Genomic DNA, 17,590 nt, shown 5'->3' with positions numbered 1-17,590 from the left:
AAGTATCTATCTATCTATGAAAAGATAGACACTACTCTCTCAGCTTTCACTTTAGATTTTAAATCATATAGGACGGACACACACACACACACACACACACACACACACACACACACACACACACACACACACACACACATCTACTTTGTTTTTTGTTTCTGATTTCTTTTAAAACCATTTCCATCTCTCCAAGGACACAGTCTCCCAAATCCCAGTGCAACAACTGCTGGCTTGCTTTCATATCCTGCACCACACCTGTTCCAATAAACATTTACCCACATTACCTCATGCAAGCTAATAAAACTCTCATACACCAAACAGCTATTCATACCACTAATATACACTGTACAGTATTAGTAGAAATTTACAAGTTGCACTTCTAAAATTTGCATAGGCTGATCCCAAGCATTTATAAAACTTCAGTTTGTTTGTGCAAATTGTATACCCCAGAAATTTATTTTAAAGCTAAAAAGAAAGCCTTTTGTGTTTATTTTCAAAAAGCCACGACTCACTTTTTCCCCAACATTCAGAAAATACAATTACAAAAAAAAAAACTTTATTTTTAAATGTGCATCCAATGTGCATCCAATTAAGTAGTGGTACAATTAACCATTAACCAACTTCCAGGCTCCCTGATAATCACACTGTCATGTAGTGGGAGCTTGTGTCCAGTCCTTAAAGCCTTTGTGTTCAAATCAATTTTTCTACTTAAGCTGACCCCCAAATCAATAAAAGTATTAATGTTCAGAACAAGCCAATACAGGCCATTTCCATGTTGTTTTGCACAGGTCTGTACAAAAACTATTTTTACTGAGCACAAGCTGTGTAATCAAAACTACAATTATACTTAGCAAATAAACAGTGCATTTTAAAGCCCTGACTCCAAAATCATGCTTTTGTTTGTAAGCCAAATCTTGCCATTTACACATCCTTACGAACACAAACCGATTTATTTCTGTACCGTACTAATACTTTCAAAGGCATTGCTTCCTGCCAGTAGAAAAATAACTTGCAAAAGCTTTAGCACCTTACGCATCCCAAAACCACACATTACATTCTCAGTACAGACAGGGAAAGGTACTTGATATGCTTTTAGTCTATCCAGAGTGCTCATTCTTATGCTAGAAGATGCAGACGCTGTGACAATGTTGGGGGAAAAAAAAAAAAAAGCTATGAGAAGACAAAAAAATTCTCATGAAAAGCACCTTCTATGATGCAGCTCCTGATCTTAAATGAAATGTGCAGTCCAGCTTTTAAAATGAACCTTGGCAAGGAAACCCTAAGCATAATCTCTGACAAAAGGTATCCAGGGATACATGCTTCTACAAATCGCCAGGTCACTACAATTAAAATGTCTTCCAACCTGCACAGAGGTTTGCGGTATTAGGTGGAAAGTTCTTCATGCCTTGCATTTTTAAATCCTTAAGGGGAAAGGAAATATATCCAACATTGTTTGAGCAGAAAAAAAAATCCAAAAGACAAAAACTCTTCAGAGCTCACAAGTTACTAGAACGTGCTTTTGAGGTCGATGGCACAGCTTGGAGGTCGAGAGCCCTGCTCAAGCCAGGGTGACATATGTGGCATCAGTAGCCACCCCACAGTTGTTGTCCTTCATGGACATCAACACATAGCCATCGTTACCCCAGTACGTGGACCAAGAATTCTTCACCAGCCAGTAGGGTTCTCCCTGCAGGACTCCATAGCCTACGGCCAGCACAGCATGGTCCAGGTCTTGCAGTTTGTTACCTGAACAACAGGCAAGGCAACAAATTCAGTAATTTACAGTAACTGCTAAGCAAACATTCAGTGTAACACAGCAAGCAAGACTGGTTCCAATAATGGTCCTTTAGCATCCTTCCACTATATCCATTACTTCATGCTCAAGGCATTGAGAAAAAAAATGGCCCTACTAATATAAAAGTGCTTTAACATTTAGGATGCAAAACTGGTCTGTTGCCACAATCTAACGTATTTTCTACTCAAGGACTTTCTGCCACTATGTATACAAATTAGACAACTTCTGTAGCTGCAAAGGAACAAGTAAAGTTTATTCCATGCTGAAAAGAGAAGAAACATTCCAGCTGTGGAGCTGTGCACACCTGAAGAAGACTCCACAACCAAAACGTGACATTTATTTTCTATTACTATGTAATTAATAAAATATTTTCAGTATTAATACACATTTAAAACCCATTCACTACTTTCCAGAATTGACACTCATAATTGTTACACTGCACACAATTTGTGAAGCTTACTGAATGGCCATTCACCCTTACATGCAGTAATCATTTAACAGAGTTTGAACAGGATCCATCAAAACTTCAGGTCTGCAACACCACAGCACCAGATAAAAGCCTTATTTACGTATAATGACAAGGTTATATTTGAAGTTCCAAGAAAATATTTTAACTTCTTGCAACTATCTCTACAAATAGTAGAAAAGGTAATTCGTATTCAGTTTATCAATTTTCGTGGTGTTGATGCAGTACATCATAAAACACTCAAATACCTCAGATCTAAACTGTCACAACAGACAGATGTTACATCACCTACAAAGATCTTTAACTCACTTCAGCTTCATACAGTATTTTTAATTCCTTTTTGCACTTGTGTGGAATGAACAAAAGAGTAAAATACAATGGAGATCACTTCTAATTAAAAAAAAAAAACAGGGCAGAATTGTAAATTCCAAATGGTCGGATATTCCCAAGAGCAAGCAAGTTTATACACAACACCTTCAGAACATACTCCAAACTGCATTTTGGGAATGGGATGGCAGCGTGATTTGGAATAGACAAACTACAGAAATTTCAACTGCGAATCTTAATTTTTTTCAGTAAAATTACATTGAAGATCTTAAAGCATTAAATTATGTTTTGCGACAGAGCAGACATACTTAAACTAACATTTGACATTAAAAGGAAAGTCTTCCCTTTTACAATTATTTGAAAAACAAATTAATTGTGCCCAAATTTCCCTTTAAAATGTCACAAATATATTTATCTAAACAAGATATCAGCCAGAAATTCTTAATATACAGTATAATACACCAATGATCAACTTCCCATTTAAAGATCTTCAGCTGAAAGGACTAAAGATAAGATTTTTCCCTGATACATTTTGTTATACAGTACTTTCAGTGCAAAAGCATGCTTTACATCTTCACTGTGTCTCCAATGAAGCATAAGAAAAAACAGAATATTGTGAAGATGGATTAAAGTCTGTTCATTTTTAAATAATAAATGTGAAAATCATGCAGGATACGGAAATTTCTTTCCAAATTAAAATTACCCATACCAACGTCAGCTTTGACATTGGTATGTCTAGCTATATCATTACAATAATGCTACATGGTATACTTGGAGTAGTAAAACAATAAAAAAAGCTAAACTCTAATGTGAAAGTTTGGTCTCCTCTGTTCTACAGCAAGCTCTACAATAAATGCAAGCAACACCAGTAAACCACACCAAGTACACTTGAAGAAAATGCAAAGATGATAAAGAGACACTTACCACACTTGGGCTCATAATAAACACCGTTGCTGTAAAAGACAAAGGACATGTGCGATGCATCAATGCTGACCGCCACCGGTCCGTTTTTGAAGATGGCCAGTTTGAGGGCCTCCTCATCACCTGAGGTGACATTTGTGTAGCTCTTGATTCTGGCAGTCATCTCTGAGTTATTGTAATGGCAGAACCCATTCTGAAACAAATTGGCACTGTTAACCATGCACTCCTTGCAAACAAAGCTATAAATGTTCTCCTCTTTAGAAAAGAAAAGCTTACACATAGAATATTGTTCCACTTTCTTCTCCGAACTCGGCGATTCCCAAACGTCTATAAAGGATTAATATGGCAACGTGACCTACCATGCCCATGTATGACCCATAGGACTCGGCAGTAGCGATGCCTCCATGCTTCATCATCCACTCGTATGCTCTCCACTCCTCCCCTCCATCACAACCATTGTTTCCAAAGCCCCAAGTACAGTCCACCAGCATCTGCTGGGACAGAGTCACCAGGGAGCCCATCTACAGAGGGAGACAATCAGGCCAGTGTGAACAACTTCAAAGGGTAGCATCACTGTAACAAAGCATTACTGACACAATGACAACCTACTGGGATAAACAAAAATTAAACTAATCTTCACACACTCCCCAGCCACACACTTGATAGTGATTATTTTGGGATCCATCAAGAATTAAATGGACGCGATTCTCTAATCAATGAGCTATAAATAAGATGGACTGAATGGCCTGTTCAGATTTGTCATCTTATGTTCTTGCACACAGATCAATCAAGGCTTACATTTTTCGACTTCATCCCAGTTAAATTCTGTACTTAATTTGTACAAGGAAGCTGTACAGCAGAAAAATAAATTATTAACTGCATTCCACACTGTTTTTTAAAGACATCACTGAAACCATGTGACCTGTTAATGCCTGTTGGTCAATAGGTGCACTAGAATAAGTGTTCCCCCCCCATCTTAAACTTTGTGAAATCAGACAACAGCGAGTGCCCCATTATGGCGAGAAAGATCAATTTAAAGCCGAGTTCTCACCTTTCCATAAAAGGCAAAAAAAATGAAAAAGCATGCAACACTATTGGTACAACATTCACACAGTAGACTTTGGTCGCCTGTAAAGAAACATTTAGGACTACGTGCATTATAAGCCCTTAAAAATGAGCAGAATGTACAGTCTGAAGAACCACTTAAAAGAAGGAAGCAATGGTTTTTGGAAGAATATTTCCACCAAAAATGCACCTAGCTCATAAAATGCCTCTTTTTCAAAGCTTAGATACAACTCTAATCAGACATTTTGACAGTTACTCACCATATCGGTTTGAAAGACAAGACCCTGTTTTGTCAGTTCTCAGATGAAAAGAGGCAAACATTCAAGGTCAAACAAATACTGAAAACTATCAAATACTCTTTCAACAGTAGCTCTGGAATAAACCCTTGCTATGGGAGACTCATTAGCTCTTCATATGACTAACAAAATCGTGTTCAGTAAGACATGAAAAACCATTTTGCATTTCAACTGAAAATACATCCCATCAGCAGTCACCTTTAAGAAGAGAGCGCCCTCTAGTGCTCCAGTGGTAGCAAAGCTCCAGCACGACCCACAGATGGCCTGATCCTTAACAGGGGTTACAGCACCTAAGACAGGCAGGAAAAGAGCTGAAGTTATTTTAACATACAGTACAATAAATATTCCTCCCGAGATTCCTGATGGACTCAAAACTAGTCTTTCTAGAACAAACCTCTCTGATCAACCTTGAGTCATTTATCTTCTCTTACCAAGTACAGATAGGTGATGCCTGATGTAGCATTCTCTAAACTTTGTTAAAGTAGGAACTTAATGACATGCTGGTAACTAGAATTTAGTCATATTTTAATAGGCGTTGAAAAGTCATCTTCAAGCATGAGAAAGCATATAATCCTACACAGCTCACCATCAAACATTTAACATTTTGAAGATGGATTATCCGAGTTCAGTTAGGTTTATTAGAGTACGAGCAGTACAGACAGGACAGCTATGGACCCCCGCAGTATATTAGCTACCCAGGTGTAAAGGCTCAGTACACTGAGTGAGTACAGACCTGAAGTCACTCTCCTGTAGACAGTATGAAACTGCACAAATGTAGATATTATAAAACTGCGCCGCAGCAGAAAAGCTGGTCTTTTGGCGTGGCAGAGTTAATGTAGTCGAGGAAATATAGGTGTGCATGCTCACAGCCCACGAATTACTGGTATTGAATGCTGTCGGGTAGGAAGGGCTCCATTTGTCACACAGGCACATTCTCTCTTCTGTGACTTCAAGCACTAAGAAACCTAATGCAATTAGTCTCATCCTCTGTGCATGAGAGAAGATAAAGAGTCCACCCCGTATCATACCATTGTCCCCTCCCAGGTGAGTCTTACATCCAGGTTTTGATGCGTGTTAAAAAAAACAAACTTTTTAAAATTTTTTCTAAGGGGTTGTAGTGGATGCATACCATAAAGCCTCCAGTCAATGCTCTCAGGGACCTGGACAGAGGCGTACATTTCCGTGGGGAAAGGCTGACCCCTGTTGGGTGTCTTGTGGCCCACCCTCCCCCTGAGCGCCGCCAGCTCGCCAGCAGTCCGGTCAGCTAGGTGGTTCTGTGCCAGGCGGTAGGAAAGGTTTGCCCGGTTCATGGAGTGAATGTACCTGAGAGAGAGGGGAAAAAAAAGTTATACTGGTATTTAATCAGAAAAAAAAAATTCTAAGAGCTTGCTGCTGGGAAATTGGTTCTGCATGCATAAAATCCATCAAAACTAAAGAAACCAGAGGCCAAGAACCAGGGTACAGTGACAGCCACATAATGAAAAACCTTTAACTGCACTATCCCTATTGATTTCATCATGACTTCCCAAAATATAGGAAACTCAACTTCCTTGCCTACCGGAGATTGTGCACAAAGGTGTGTTCACGTTTCTCATGCTCCTCATCATCACTGTAGCACCGTTGGAACTGCTCCTTGAAGTGGCCAAACAAGCGATGGGCGTGTCCTGTGGGGCAGGTGTGGATGAGATCTTGCATGGGATTGGCCAGAATCCTATGCTCCACCCCAGGGCCTGGGAATGATTCACACTTCATGCCTGTAGAGGGAAAGACAAGGGTATTCTCCTCAAGCTGTAGTTCATCCAGTATTGGTTATTAAGTCTTAATATGGGTTGTATTTACTTACATTATACCTGTGCAAAGTGGCATTTATTTTTACATTGCAAGATAAAACGGTAGAAACAAGTAAAAAAAAAGTACATGATGAAATGGCATTAAAATGCATATTTGACATTGAGATTTCAAGGGCAACCACTATGCTAAAACCCTCCGTGCATAAAGACAAGACAAATCAGAGAAGATCATACATAAGATAGTTTCCAAACTTGACAGAGTTTAGCACCATACGGGCACAAGGACAGACATACCCTCAGGTAGTGCAAAGGACTGGGGGTCAAGGTGGTGCTCAAATTTAGTGTAGTCCACCTCGTACTTGTCGTAGTGGGAACCCAGCAGGGTATTGTAGCCCATCATCTCATAGTGCTGTGGGACAGCTGATCCATCTGAAGAGTTGGAGACCCACAGGGTGTAGGTGTTCTTCTTGTGTCCCTCCATAGTCACATTCTGCCACACTTCACACAGGAGCCCCTTATAATACTCCGTTCTCACAAGCTGAAGGACATGCACAGTTCGCAACCATTAATCAATTTCACTTTGCCACCACAAACAATGCACATAGGATGCTTAGGTCTGTAATATGAAAATGCAATTTTTCACACTTTAAAGCCCACAGTGCCCGTGGGATACTTTGTATTCAGTAAACGACTAACAATGCTAGCTGACTGCACAGCAAGCTCACAGATATGCTGAAAGCCACTGAGCCTGGTTGACCAGGGCCAAGAAGACCAACCAACCCTGCCAGTACAGGGGTGAAGCACATTCTGAGGAATGCTGGATGTGCAGCTAATGGCCGCTTTCTTATACAAGCATAAAATTCTTGTGGCTGCCTTTTCTGCATATGGTTTAATAAGCATTGTGAATGCCAGTTTAACTCCTACTCCAACATCAATAAGCTTTGGCAGTCATTCCTTACTACAAGCTAAAGGACATGCCATTAAGCAGTGCTGCTTGTGAGTAGAGGTTTTCCTGCATATCAACATTATAAAAAAAATACACTGAAGGTCCGCAATCACGTTTCATGGCTTTCGCCCAAATGCGCCTTCACGAGTATTAGATGACGAGACATGCGACTCCAAACCTTTAGTTTAACTATGGCCCAAGACAGTGGACTTCAGGCTCAAACAGGGATATCAAAAATAAGAACACAGCAAGTGGTTCATGCACACAGCACAGCAGGAACACAACAAGCACCACCCAAGTGGTGGAAGAGACAGGCAAGCTAGCAAATGAGTTAAGAGATTACATTCGATATCTGCAAGCACCAAATTATTCCTGCAGGTACTAATTTGAGAATGTGATAATTTTTTAGATATGACTAATGCACTGTTTTTCTGTCTCACTCTGACTGGAAGAGATACCTGGAAACCCTCCAGCTTAGGGACAACACTCTGAGGTAGAACAGGATCGTCCTTGGTTCCGTTGACCTGGAAGCACTTCATGGCATTGACCTCTGTCTCCGTGGTCTCAGGACTGATTTTGTAGCTGGCCCCTGCAGGCTTCTGGAACCCGTACTGAAATGTGGAGACTTGGCCTAAAGACAGAAAATGAAAGTCACTTAGCCACAGTCTACCTCTGGCACAAACAGTTGTTACCTTTGATGAAAACCAAGTACTTAAATCCCAAGATTACCATTAGTGCATGTTACTGTGACTGTGGTACATCCTAAAGTCAACAGATTTTTAATTGGGAAAGGATTATCAGCAATAATGCTAGTAAAATGGTTCACACATAGAATTAAGAGTTTTTCCCAATATGAACTACAGAATTAAAAAAAAAATACTGAGGCAAATGCTCTGAGGCTGCATAAAATAAATCTCTTTCCTCTCTTAAGCAGCTCTCATGCTACTACAGGATGGTCTTTCATACATCTTTAAGGCTTTACCCTCTTGAAAGAATGTTTGAATGAATGTCGCGATGCTGAGGCCACGTTTTCCGTGTTCCTTGTAACCTGTATTACAGGGTAGTCCTGTTGCTCATTTTACTTTTCCCTTCATTATCCTTAACTGTGTTTTACCATGATTGCGCCGTCCTTCACACGGTTGTTCCTGTGGCTCTACTCACCATTGTAGTAATCTATCCGGCTCACTGCACCTGATAAGTTGTACCAGGCTTCAAAAGGCTCCTTAATTTCAGCATAGGGGAGGGAGATCACACCTGCCGAACAGAAGAAACTTTCACTAACTTCTGAAAGGTCTTTCTATATGGAACAAAGCAAAGTATTAGCTTTGTAAGTAATATGAAATAATATGAAATATGAAAGAGTGCTGCAATACTGCAAATTAAGGGCCTACTAATTTGTAAACAGCCATGGGGCACTGTAAAATAAACAGATACAGTACACTAGGGTTTTTCAAGCTCCATTTATTTTTTAAAACAGGAAAAAGGTAATATTGGATTTTGGGGTCACCACACTGTCTACCCAGGCAATGTGTGCTGTATCTAGAGAAACGAAAACATTACAAAATGCCCTAATCTCACTTTACATTCAATTAAGACAAATCAGTCTTTGGTTTAGAATTGCCAAACACAACCCTAATCTAAAACAAACTGCTGACGTGACTTTAGGGAAGCAACAAAAAACACATCTAGAGGGAACAAGGCTAAATGTCTTACTTGTGCAATTATTTCACTGTAGTGACGCAGACAACAAGTGGATTCAACAACTCAATGTACACGGCTATACAGCTTTTGCTGATGCAGGCCTGCATCACAAGACCTTCAGCTGTCTGGGTAATAATTAATGCAGCAAGCCTCAACTTTGGCTTGAACAAAACATTGAAATGGTCCAGAGCTCTGGACCAGGGGCTGGCTTACAAACAGATCAGCATGGAAAAAAAAAAAAAAAAGAGAGCTCTGAGAGAATCAGAATCTGAACTCTAAGTAAAAGAACAGAACAAGAATTCAAGAGTTTTCTCAGCTTTAATGCAATGACACTACCACAATTTACCAATCAACAGAATTGACTGAAATTCTGTTTAATCCCATATTAATCTAGATACAGTCTGTACATTACTTTTGATACCTTCTCAAATGCATACCTTTCACATGGTAGACGTTTCCAAACTCAGGCTTTTGGATGACAGGTTTGGTCTCCAGCACTAAAAAGAGCAAATCAGGTTTAGCACACCACTTGAAGGATGACACCAGGTGCACTATTTGTTTTAAAGCTATGCTAACTGCAATCAGAACAAAAGAGTAAAATTTTAATTAGTAGCAATGGTCTCTAAACATGGTCATGAGGTCAACCTGAAGTCCATCTACTTATAAACCTTGGAAGGATTGTACTGTAAGCAAACCTTCATCCCTGGGGGCTAAAAGACACAGAATCTTAAGCCGATCTCTATCTTAATAGGTGCCATGCTAATGACCACGATGACATTGTTCAAAATATAAACTATATTTTATATAGCACCTTCAAAAACCACTGAATCCTATTTACAAAACATAAAAAGCACATTCGAGCAAAAAAATAAACTGTGAAGCTAAGAAAGCAACGTTGATACAAAAGATAAAATAATCACATAAAACCGTTTCTGAAAACTACAGTGCCCGCATCTTTGATTTCTGCTGGGATGGGGCTCCAGACAGCTCGTGTTAGTTCAATATTGTTATATGTACAAGTGCAATGAAATGCTTAGTTAACAGCAATGACAGCAGGTAACTTAATGTTGTAATAACAGTATAATGTATTGACAAGTACAGTGATCTTTTTTATTCCCATTGTCCGTTAGACTTCACATACTGTATGCAACTACCTTCATTTTTCTTTGTAACGCAAAGAAAGCGGTTTCGAAAGTAAACCACACACGAAAAATAATGTTGTCTCAATACGGGGCTCAAAAGATAATGCCGATGTGTGCTCCAGCAAGCAGCATTTAACAATATTGGCAGTAAGTAGACAGTCAAGCCAATGTTTCAACAATCCTTCAGTGTTTTGACATCACTGCTTTCAGTTTGTCTGATGATAAGTGTCCATTAGCTACCTTTAGGTTTAGTTTTCATTTGGAACGACGACTCGTGTATCCTTTCGGGATTGTTATCTTATTACAGTACATACTTGAGACCCAAATCGATATTTTAATTCAAAACTTTACCAGTCGTTTACATAAACGAACAATAAACATGATTAACAATCAAATCTAAACCCCGCACGCAAAAAAAAACATTTTTCACAGTCAATTCTTTAAAAATGACGAAAGAAACACTGTTTGTACCGTATGCAGTTTTAAAAAAGGTTATCTTAAGCTGTCTAGGCCATCTATTTCAGAAAGAGTCCGTGCTAACTGCATGTTATTGTCAGTTTAAACAGCGGTAACTCCCCTCGGAAGCAGCTGAAAAGTTTAAAGATGACAAAACATCGCTATCCGCTTTTGATGAAATACAAATCAACTCACTTACCCACGGCGAAAAACCATATCACATTTAAAAACCTAACTAACAACTTCTCCATCTGCAATGTTTCCGTTAAATATTTTAGAGAAACACTCTCAGAAGCCAATTAAAATATTGCAGATCTCCCTCAACCCCGACCCTTTCCGAAAAAGACAACTAGCATTCACTCATGCACATCACTCTGTGTGATTCAACTATTTATTTCAGACGTGATTGGCTTGTCGTTTGAGACCAATAAAAATCTCTCCTGAGATCATATTAACCAAACACAAAAAACGGAGGTGGAACTAAAGATTCTAGAAGGAGGGACATTTCTCTAGCCTCTGACTCGATGGGGCTTTTCGTTCACGTGATAATTTGTGCAACTTCAGTCAGCTGATATTGTGCTGTTTCTTATTTGGTGATTATTCAAGTCTTCTTCTATTTTGATTATATAGAATGTTCGTATTAACCTGTTAACATGTTTTTTTTTATTTTTTAGTTATATGGCTATACGAATTTCGTTTCGACTACTGCATATACAATAGTAATAACTGTAGGCCTCTGTCATTTCTTTTTGTGAAAGATATGAATCGGTTTTCAAAGTAATCCGAGGTTCACACAGTATATTGGACTAAAAAAATAAACGATAAATGAAATATTACCGAATTTGCCAGTAGTAACTAATCAACAGTCGTTTCCATTATGAATATTTCCCCCCCTTATCAATATATTTTGGAAAGGTGAATTTGAGAAATTCTAATAGCAAGGTAAATTAGAACCGTTGTATTCGATGGCGATGTGATTTTTAAAGAGATATATGCATCTGAAGATTTGTGCAAGTATTTAAATTCTGCAAAAATTTAATATTGGCTAAATTTAAGTAAGGAAGACTAGTGGGTGTATTTTGTAGCATTGTCAAAGGGCATTATGGTTATCAAATCATCACTGAGTCAGCATGTTTTCTTCTCTGTCAGCACTATAAAAAGTTGTCAGTCTTATGATTAGTGCCTGTACATAAAGTCCAATTCATTCACAATATCAGTTACAACACAAAGTCAAATTGAGAACTATAAAAACTATGCATGAACTGCTGTCATATAGACATGTTTTTTTTTTAAAAACACAACTCATTTGTGAATTTGGAATGCAAATATACAATTAGATTGGCTATAAAGTGTCCAGAAAAGAAATTAAATTATGGTAATATAGTTGTAATATATTTGTCACAGTTTAATCAGTTCAAAGAAGGACTGACGGGTTAATTCTTGGTCTTAAATGAATGTATTCTGCTGACAGATTTAAGAAACTAGATCATGTTAAATGAACTTTAGTCTTGAACAAAAAAAACAATAAAGATGTTTGCAAGCCTTAAAGATATTGACAAAATCAGCCTAAAGGACTACTTCGGGTTCAACAGTGAAACAACGGGAAACTAAATGGGTGTGTATTTAGGTTTGCAAACAGGAGGCTTCGTAATATGGAGGGTTTTAAATGTTTGGAACAAACTCCCCAACACAGAATTGAAACTGATTCCCTGGGATCCAAAAATGGATGGCGATCACAAAGTTACTCTCACCCAAATGAGTTCTGTGGGTCCATTTTCTTGGTGTATTTTCAAATGTTCTTATTACTGTAGCAGCTTCCCTTTACACCATTTAGGGAAAGCTATTTTCCTTTTTCATTCAATCCTAAAAAAACACATAAAATTGACCACAACACTTCTACAATGAATCAAACCACATTCAGCAATTGCATTCAGCGATTTCGAAATGAGTTTTTTTTTCTGAAAGTGCATCCCAGGTAGAAGTGTCTTGTCCGGTGTGTGACCAACGGAAGAACAGAGAGGAATGACGTCCAAGTGAAAAGCACAGCAGATCAGTCATGACCAACAATTTGTGCTTACGGAGAAGAGAAGCCATCAAGAAAAGATTCCTTGTAAAGACTATGTACTGGACATACTGTGGAAATCTCAAAATTACCAGACAATTGTACAAGTATAAATCAATTTGTTTATACCGCACACTGCTTAACATTTGGTTGGTTAAACACACCCATCAGCACAATTTACCTGCTTTAAACAGAGGCCAGCATTCCTTTGGAATATTGCATCAGGTTGCAATTGTGCTTTCAAGAAAAGGATTTACTATTAAGTAAATATGGCTTGAATGATTGATTACTAATGCTCATTTCTGTATAGTATCAATTTCATTAGGTTTCATGAAGCTCAACAGTAGAGCATTATTTTCTAGCTTGCACAGTCAACCTCTTTATATCTTTATACCTCTAAACTAGTGGTGGAGTTTAGTGTCGTTATCAGAGATGTTGAGTAAACCACAGGTTAGGCAAGGTGATCAAAAGTAAAGCAAATTTTTATGGCAGTGGTTGCAGGCATTTACAATTTACAAAGTTGTTTCAAATTCAAATAATCTAAACAGTGTATATTGAAGTTGTTACAGTGTTAAAGAGAACAATGTTACAGTAGCCTGATATTAAATTGTGACTGTTAACATTATACAAAATTCAATTTTACAGATTCTTACAGAAATTAAACTTTGCAATTTTCTTTTACATTTTTAAAAACCTGCAGCAAATGTTCAGAAAGCAAGGAGCTGGAACTGTTTAAAATATATTCTATACAGTACCTTCTTGAGGACAAACAGCACTATCAATAATCCAATTTTCAGGAATTTGCCGTATAACCCAGGATTTAAAGACTATAAAGGCAGAAGTGATACAAAATACAAGGCAAGACTGAAAAAACTCATTTGCATAAAAACATTTTACTTCCATCTAATCTGGTATTTTAACATATAAATGACAGAAAGCAGAACACTGCTACGCAGAGAACTCTGACAGAACAAGAATGCTGTTCAAATTGATTTCAAAACAGCAAGCAGATTGAGCCTCTGTAAGTTTCTCAGAGGACTAGATAAAGGTATTGCTATCTTAATAGAATGTTCTGACTGCCCGTCTACTACACTGATACATACATTTATTTTAAAATGAAAGCTAGATACTCATATCCCAAGGAAGCAAACATTTGGACATCTGTCTTGCTCAGTGTTGTGATTGTGAGCTCTTCTCAGTGAGTCAGTTCTGTTAATTGAACTGTTAATTTATTTTGAGGCTGTATTAACTAAGTTAATTGAATTGCCCATAATTCAAACCAGGAGGAAATTCGAGGACTAGCTGACTTGGGGGTATTAGGGTCCGTTTCCAGTAGTTTGCCTGATCTGTTTTGCCTACAGTATGTCCCAAGTTCTTCCCTGCTTAACTGGTGCAATGATCCAGGCACATTAGAAACATTCATTTCCTTTCTCCAGGTTTCAAATTCTTTTTATGGCTACTGTGCTTTGATTCAAATACTGTATGCCTTCCAAAACATCAACTGCACAAGGCTTTAAAATGGTAAAATATTTCCAGCTGAGCTAAAAATCAGATTCAGCAATTCTAACCCACTCCTCCACTGGACACTGTAGTTTAAAAGAAGCCTACTAGCAGCTTAGGGGAAGGAGACAATTACAGGAGACCCCCTTGTAAACAACCTTAATCTATACAACTTTCCTTGGTAAAAATAATTCAAATTTGTTTCATCTGCATAGTTTTTAGAAGTGATTTCAAAGTATGTAAATGGTGGACTGGATGTTTCACGTGGCATATACAGTATATTACACACAAAAAACCCCAAAAGGCAAATAAAATAAAGTACACAGAAAAATAAAATAATTAGATAGTAAGAAAGTATAATAAAAAATTCCATTAAGTAAATAACTTTTTATCAGACATAAGATTGTCACTACACAGCATATTTTATATAATTGTACTGTTTTCCCATTTTTAATCTTAAGGTTTGATAAATAAAGCTTCCTAGGTCAATTCAAATGTGCAGTTTGTAAGTTATTTTCAACTAGTTTTAAAACGTTTTCCATTTAATCAGGGCAGTGGTCTGACAAAACTGATCACATTTTCCAGATCTAGAATTTTCACTACTATTGTACAAGCAGTACAAAACCCTAAATAAATGCTAAAGAACAATCTCATCTAAACCTTTCATTTAGTTTTATTAGACATTTTCTCAGTGTCAAAGGCCCTAATGTTCACTATACCTGGACTACCTAATGTTCATCTGCGGAAGGACATCTAGGACTATTGCCAGAACTAAACTATAAATAAACTACCCCTTTATGTTCTGGTACAGCTGAACAGCATTAGATGTCTGGGCTGAGTGATTCAAGTTTGCTATGTTTTCTCTGCTCTAAAACCTGTGTTACACTCCTCAGTGATCTCTTTCGTGTAGCAGTTCCATTTTGTTTTTGAGAGGCTTCACTCATTTCTTTGCCTCCTAACTAAGGTGCCAAGCCTGTTCTCAGTTCTCTTTGCCCATGTTACGTGGCGCTAGATTGGTCCTCAAGGGCAGCGTGGCCTCCACCCAGGTGTTGGGCTGGGAAATCATGGCCCTCCAGCTTTTCTTCTCTTCCTCTGTGGAGTCCATCCAGCCCACAGGAACGCCATAGCTGATGCCTGGAACACAACACATTGAGCATTGAGGAACGCTGTCTGGCAGGTCATTCTCTCAGACGTGATATGCGGTAGCAATGACTGTGAAGCTGACAAATAAAAGTAGTGTGTCTTAATTGGGATCCCAATCCCAAGTCTCAGTCCATTTATCAATCGATTTATTTCAGAATTTGCTTTACAGATAACATGCACAAATATACAGATGCTGAAACAATGATCATGTCTAGGTTGGATTAAAGCCAGATTTGGATGAAGAGAAATAAAAATGATTTCTCGTTTCTCAGTAATGTTCATATCCCATGTCACTTTCAAGGGTGTCCATGTACGTACGCTTTTAAGAAGACAAATGTTTTGCTATAGACTATAGCCTAGTCAAGAGTAGATGTGCTTGAGCAAGTGACAAGCTTTGTTTTACCCCTGAAACAGCTGTTTACTGTGAACCTCTTCAGTGATGGACTTTTTCTTTCCCCTGCCCATGTTTACACTGTGATAGGTATTTGTGAACCTGTAAACTTATGAAGTTGCTTTCATAAAGCTGAACAAATTTGGAAAACTCTGTAATGTTAGTGTAAAATACCAGTGTTTCAATAAGAAATATAAGAACTAATAACAATATTTCTATTATTTGTTCATTCAAAGTGAATCTGTCACCCTGGCTGCTGAACTTTGGGTGCAGAAGTCAGTGACATCATCACCAGCCCATCTCCCTTTTCTGGTTGCCACAGAAATCTAATCACCTGGAGACTTGGAGCACCTGGAGTCAGTTTATGACCACACCTGTCTCAGGTGCTCCTCAGAATACTGTGGCCCGACACTGCTCGGGGCTCTGTCATTGAGTTTGGGCACTGAGCCCCCTCGTTTCTGTGTTTGTTCCCGTGCTCTGCTTTGTTTGCACTCTGACCCCTGCTTTGTCTCCTGACTGTGTTCCCAGATCACCCCTCAGCTTCGTTTGGACTTCAGCCCTGGTCTTGAACCTGGACTGAACCCTCACCCTATCTCTCCGAAAACACAGTCCAAATTCAAAATCCAAATGAATTTCCAAGTCTCCAGGTTGTTAGTGTTCTGTGGCAGCCAACCGATGGGGTGAGCATGACAGAATCCATATGGCCTTTAAAACAGACGAACCTTGGAAAAATTAGAATTTAATTAGCGGAAGAATATGTTTTGCTGTATGACATGCCCCTTTTTTGTAATTTTCTTATTAATTTCAAACAAGTTCCTACAGGGAATTAAGCAATTATGTAAATGAAATGAATTCAAGCAGTGCTGTTCATGTCAAATGCCTTCGGTAAACACATTTCAACAGCTGTCCAGTCTTTCATCTCCTGCTACTGTGGTGCCAGTGGCCTAGTGGCCTACCTGTGCCCAGACTGAGCCGCACCCCTCCCAGGAGCTGGCTGGAGAAAGTGTCGTGTTCCCACACAGTGAACTCAGCACAGGCCTCCTGAAGGTCCTCCACCTGGAAGCCATCATACACCATGGTGTGGTTGTAAGTGGGGCTCAGGGTCTTCTTTACCACACGGGTTTTCTGCCGGCTTGTTTTGCTCTCATCCGGGAGCACATAACTGCAGAAGGAGAGGAGTGGCGAGCTGTCATTCAGATAACTTTTAACTCAGATTGCTTGAGAAATGAATTGCTCTACTCTACTGCCCTGCAAATAAAGGGTGAGCAGGAAATCTGAGCCCAGATCACAGTGGCACACATTTAGCAGAATCCATCATCTTAGAGGAAACAACTAATTGAACTTACACTATTTGGCTTATGATTTTGTAACCTCTGGTCTAAGACAGGCAATGGGTCTTTGGCTCAAAAAGCACCATAAAGACTTTAATCAACTTTCCCAGCAAGAAAAAGGATTTTGATCCAATCGAAATCCATCGGAACAGGTGAAATATACAATTTAGTCTCCATCACAACCTCAGCTGAAGGAGATCTGTTCAGAATAATGGGATAGTAGAAGGGAATGGCACCAGGCTACAAATATTTACGAAA

General features: G+C 38.7%; 2 protein-coding genes across 4 annotated transcripts in view; both read right to left on the bottom strand.

Annotated features, from left to right (window-relative positions):
- Positions 1–177: 177 nt before the first annotated feature.
- LOC148820579 (digestive cysteine proteinase 1) lies at positions 178–11,307 on the bottom strand. Its single transcript, XM_088933200.1, has 11 exons — positions 11,105–11,307; positions 9,745–9,804; positions 8,768–8,860; positions 8,065–8,237; positions 6,955–7,198; positions 6,429–6,624; positions 6,000–6,193; positions 5,069–5,160; positions 3,869–4,030; positions 3,513–3,702; positions 178–1,746 (listed from the first exon to the last, which is right to left on the bottom strand). Exons 1-11 carry the CDS (start codon positions 11,154–11,156, stop codon positions 1,559–1,561), a joined length of 1,644 nt encoding a protein of 547 aa, XP_088789326.1. The 5' UTR covers positions 11,157–11,307; the 3' UTR covers positions 178–1,558.
- Positions 11,308–13,431: 2,124 nt separating this feature from the next.
- The window catches only part of LOC148820578 (synaptotagmin-like protein 1), a 31,652-nt gene continuing 27,493 nt past the window's right edge, over positions 13,432–17,590 (bottom strand). For all 3 annotated transcript variants that reach the window (XM_088933197.1, XM_088933198.1, XM_088933199.1), the window contains exons 14-15: positions 16,958–17,163; positions 13,432–15,601 (exon numbers count right to left, since the gene is read on the bottom strand). In XM_088933197.1, the coding sequence (XP_088789323.1) occupies positions 15,447–15,601; positions 16,958–17,163 (361 nt within the window). In that variant the 3' untranslated portion in view covers positions 13,432–15,446. The remainder of the gene's footprint in view (positions 15,602–16,957; positions 17,164–17,590) is intronic.

This window comes from Atractosteus spatula, chromosome 14 (assembly GCF_055471065.1).
Source record: "Atractosteus spatula isolate fAtrSpa1 chromosome 14, fAtrSpa1.hap1, whole genome shotgun sequence".
Taxonomy (NCBI): domain Eukaryota; kingdom Metazoa; phylum Chordata; class Actinopteri; order Semionotiformes; family Lepisosteidae; genus Atractosteus; species Atractosteus spatula.
This window is presented reverse-complemented; position numbering and strand designations above follow the sequence as displayed.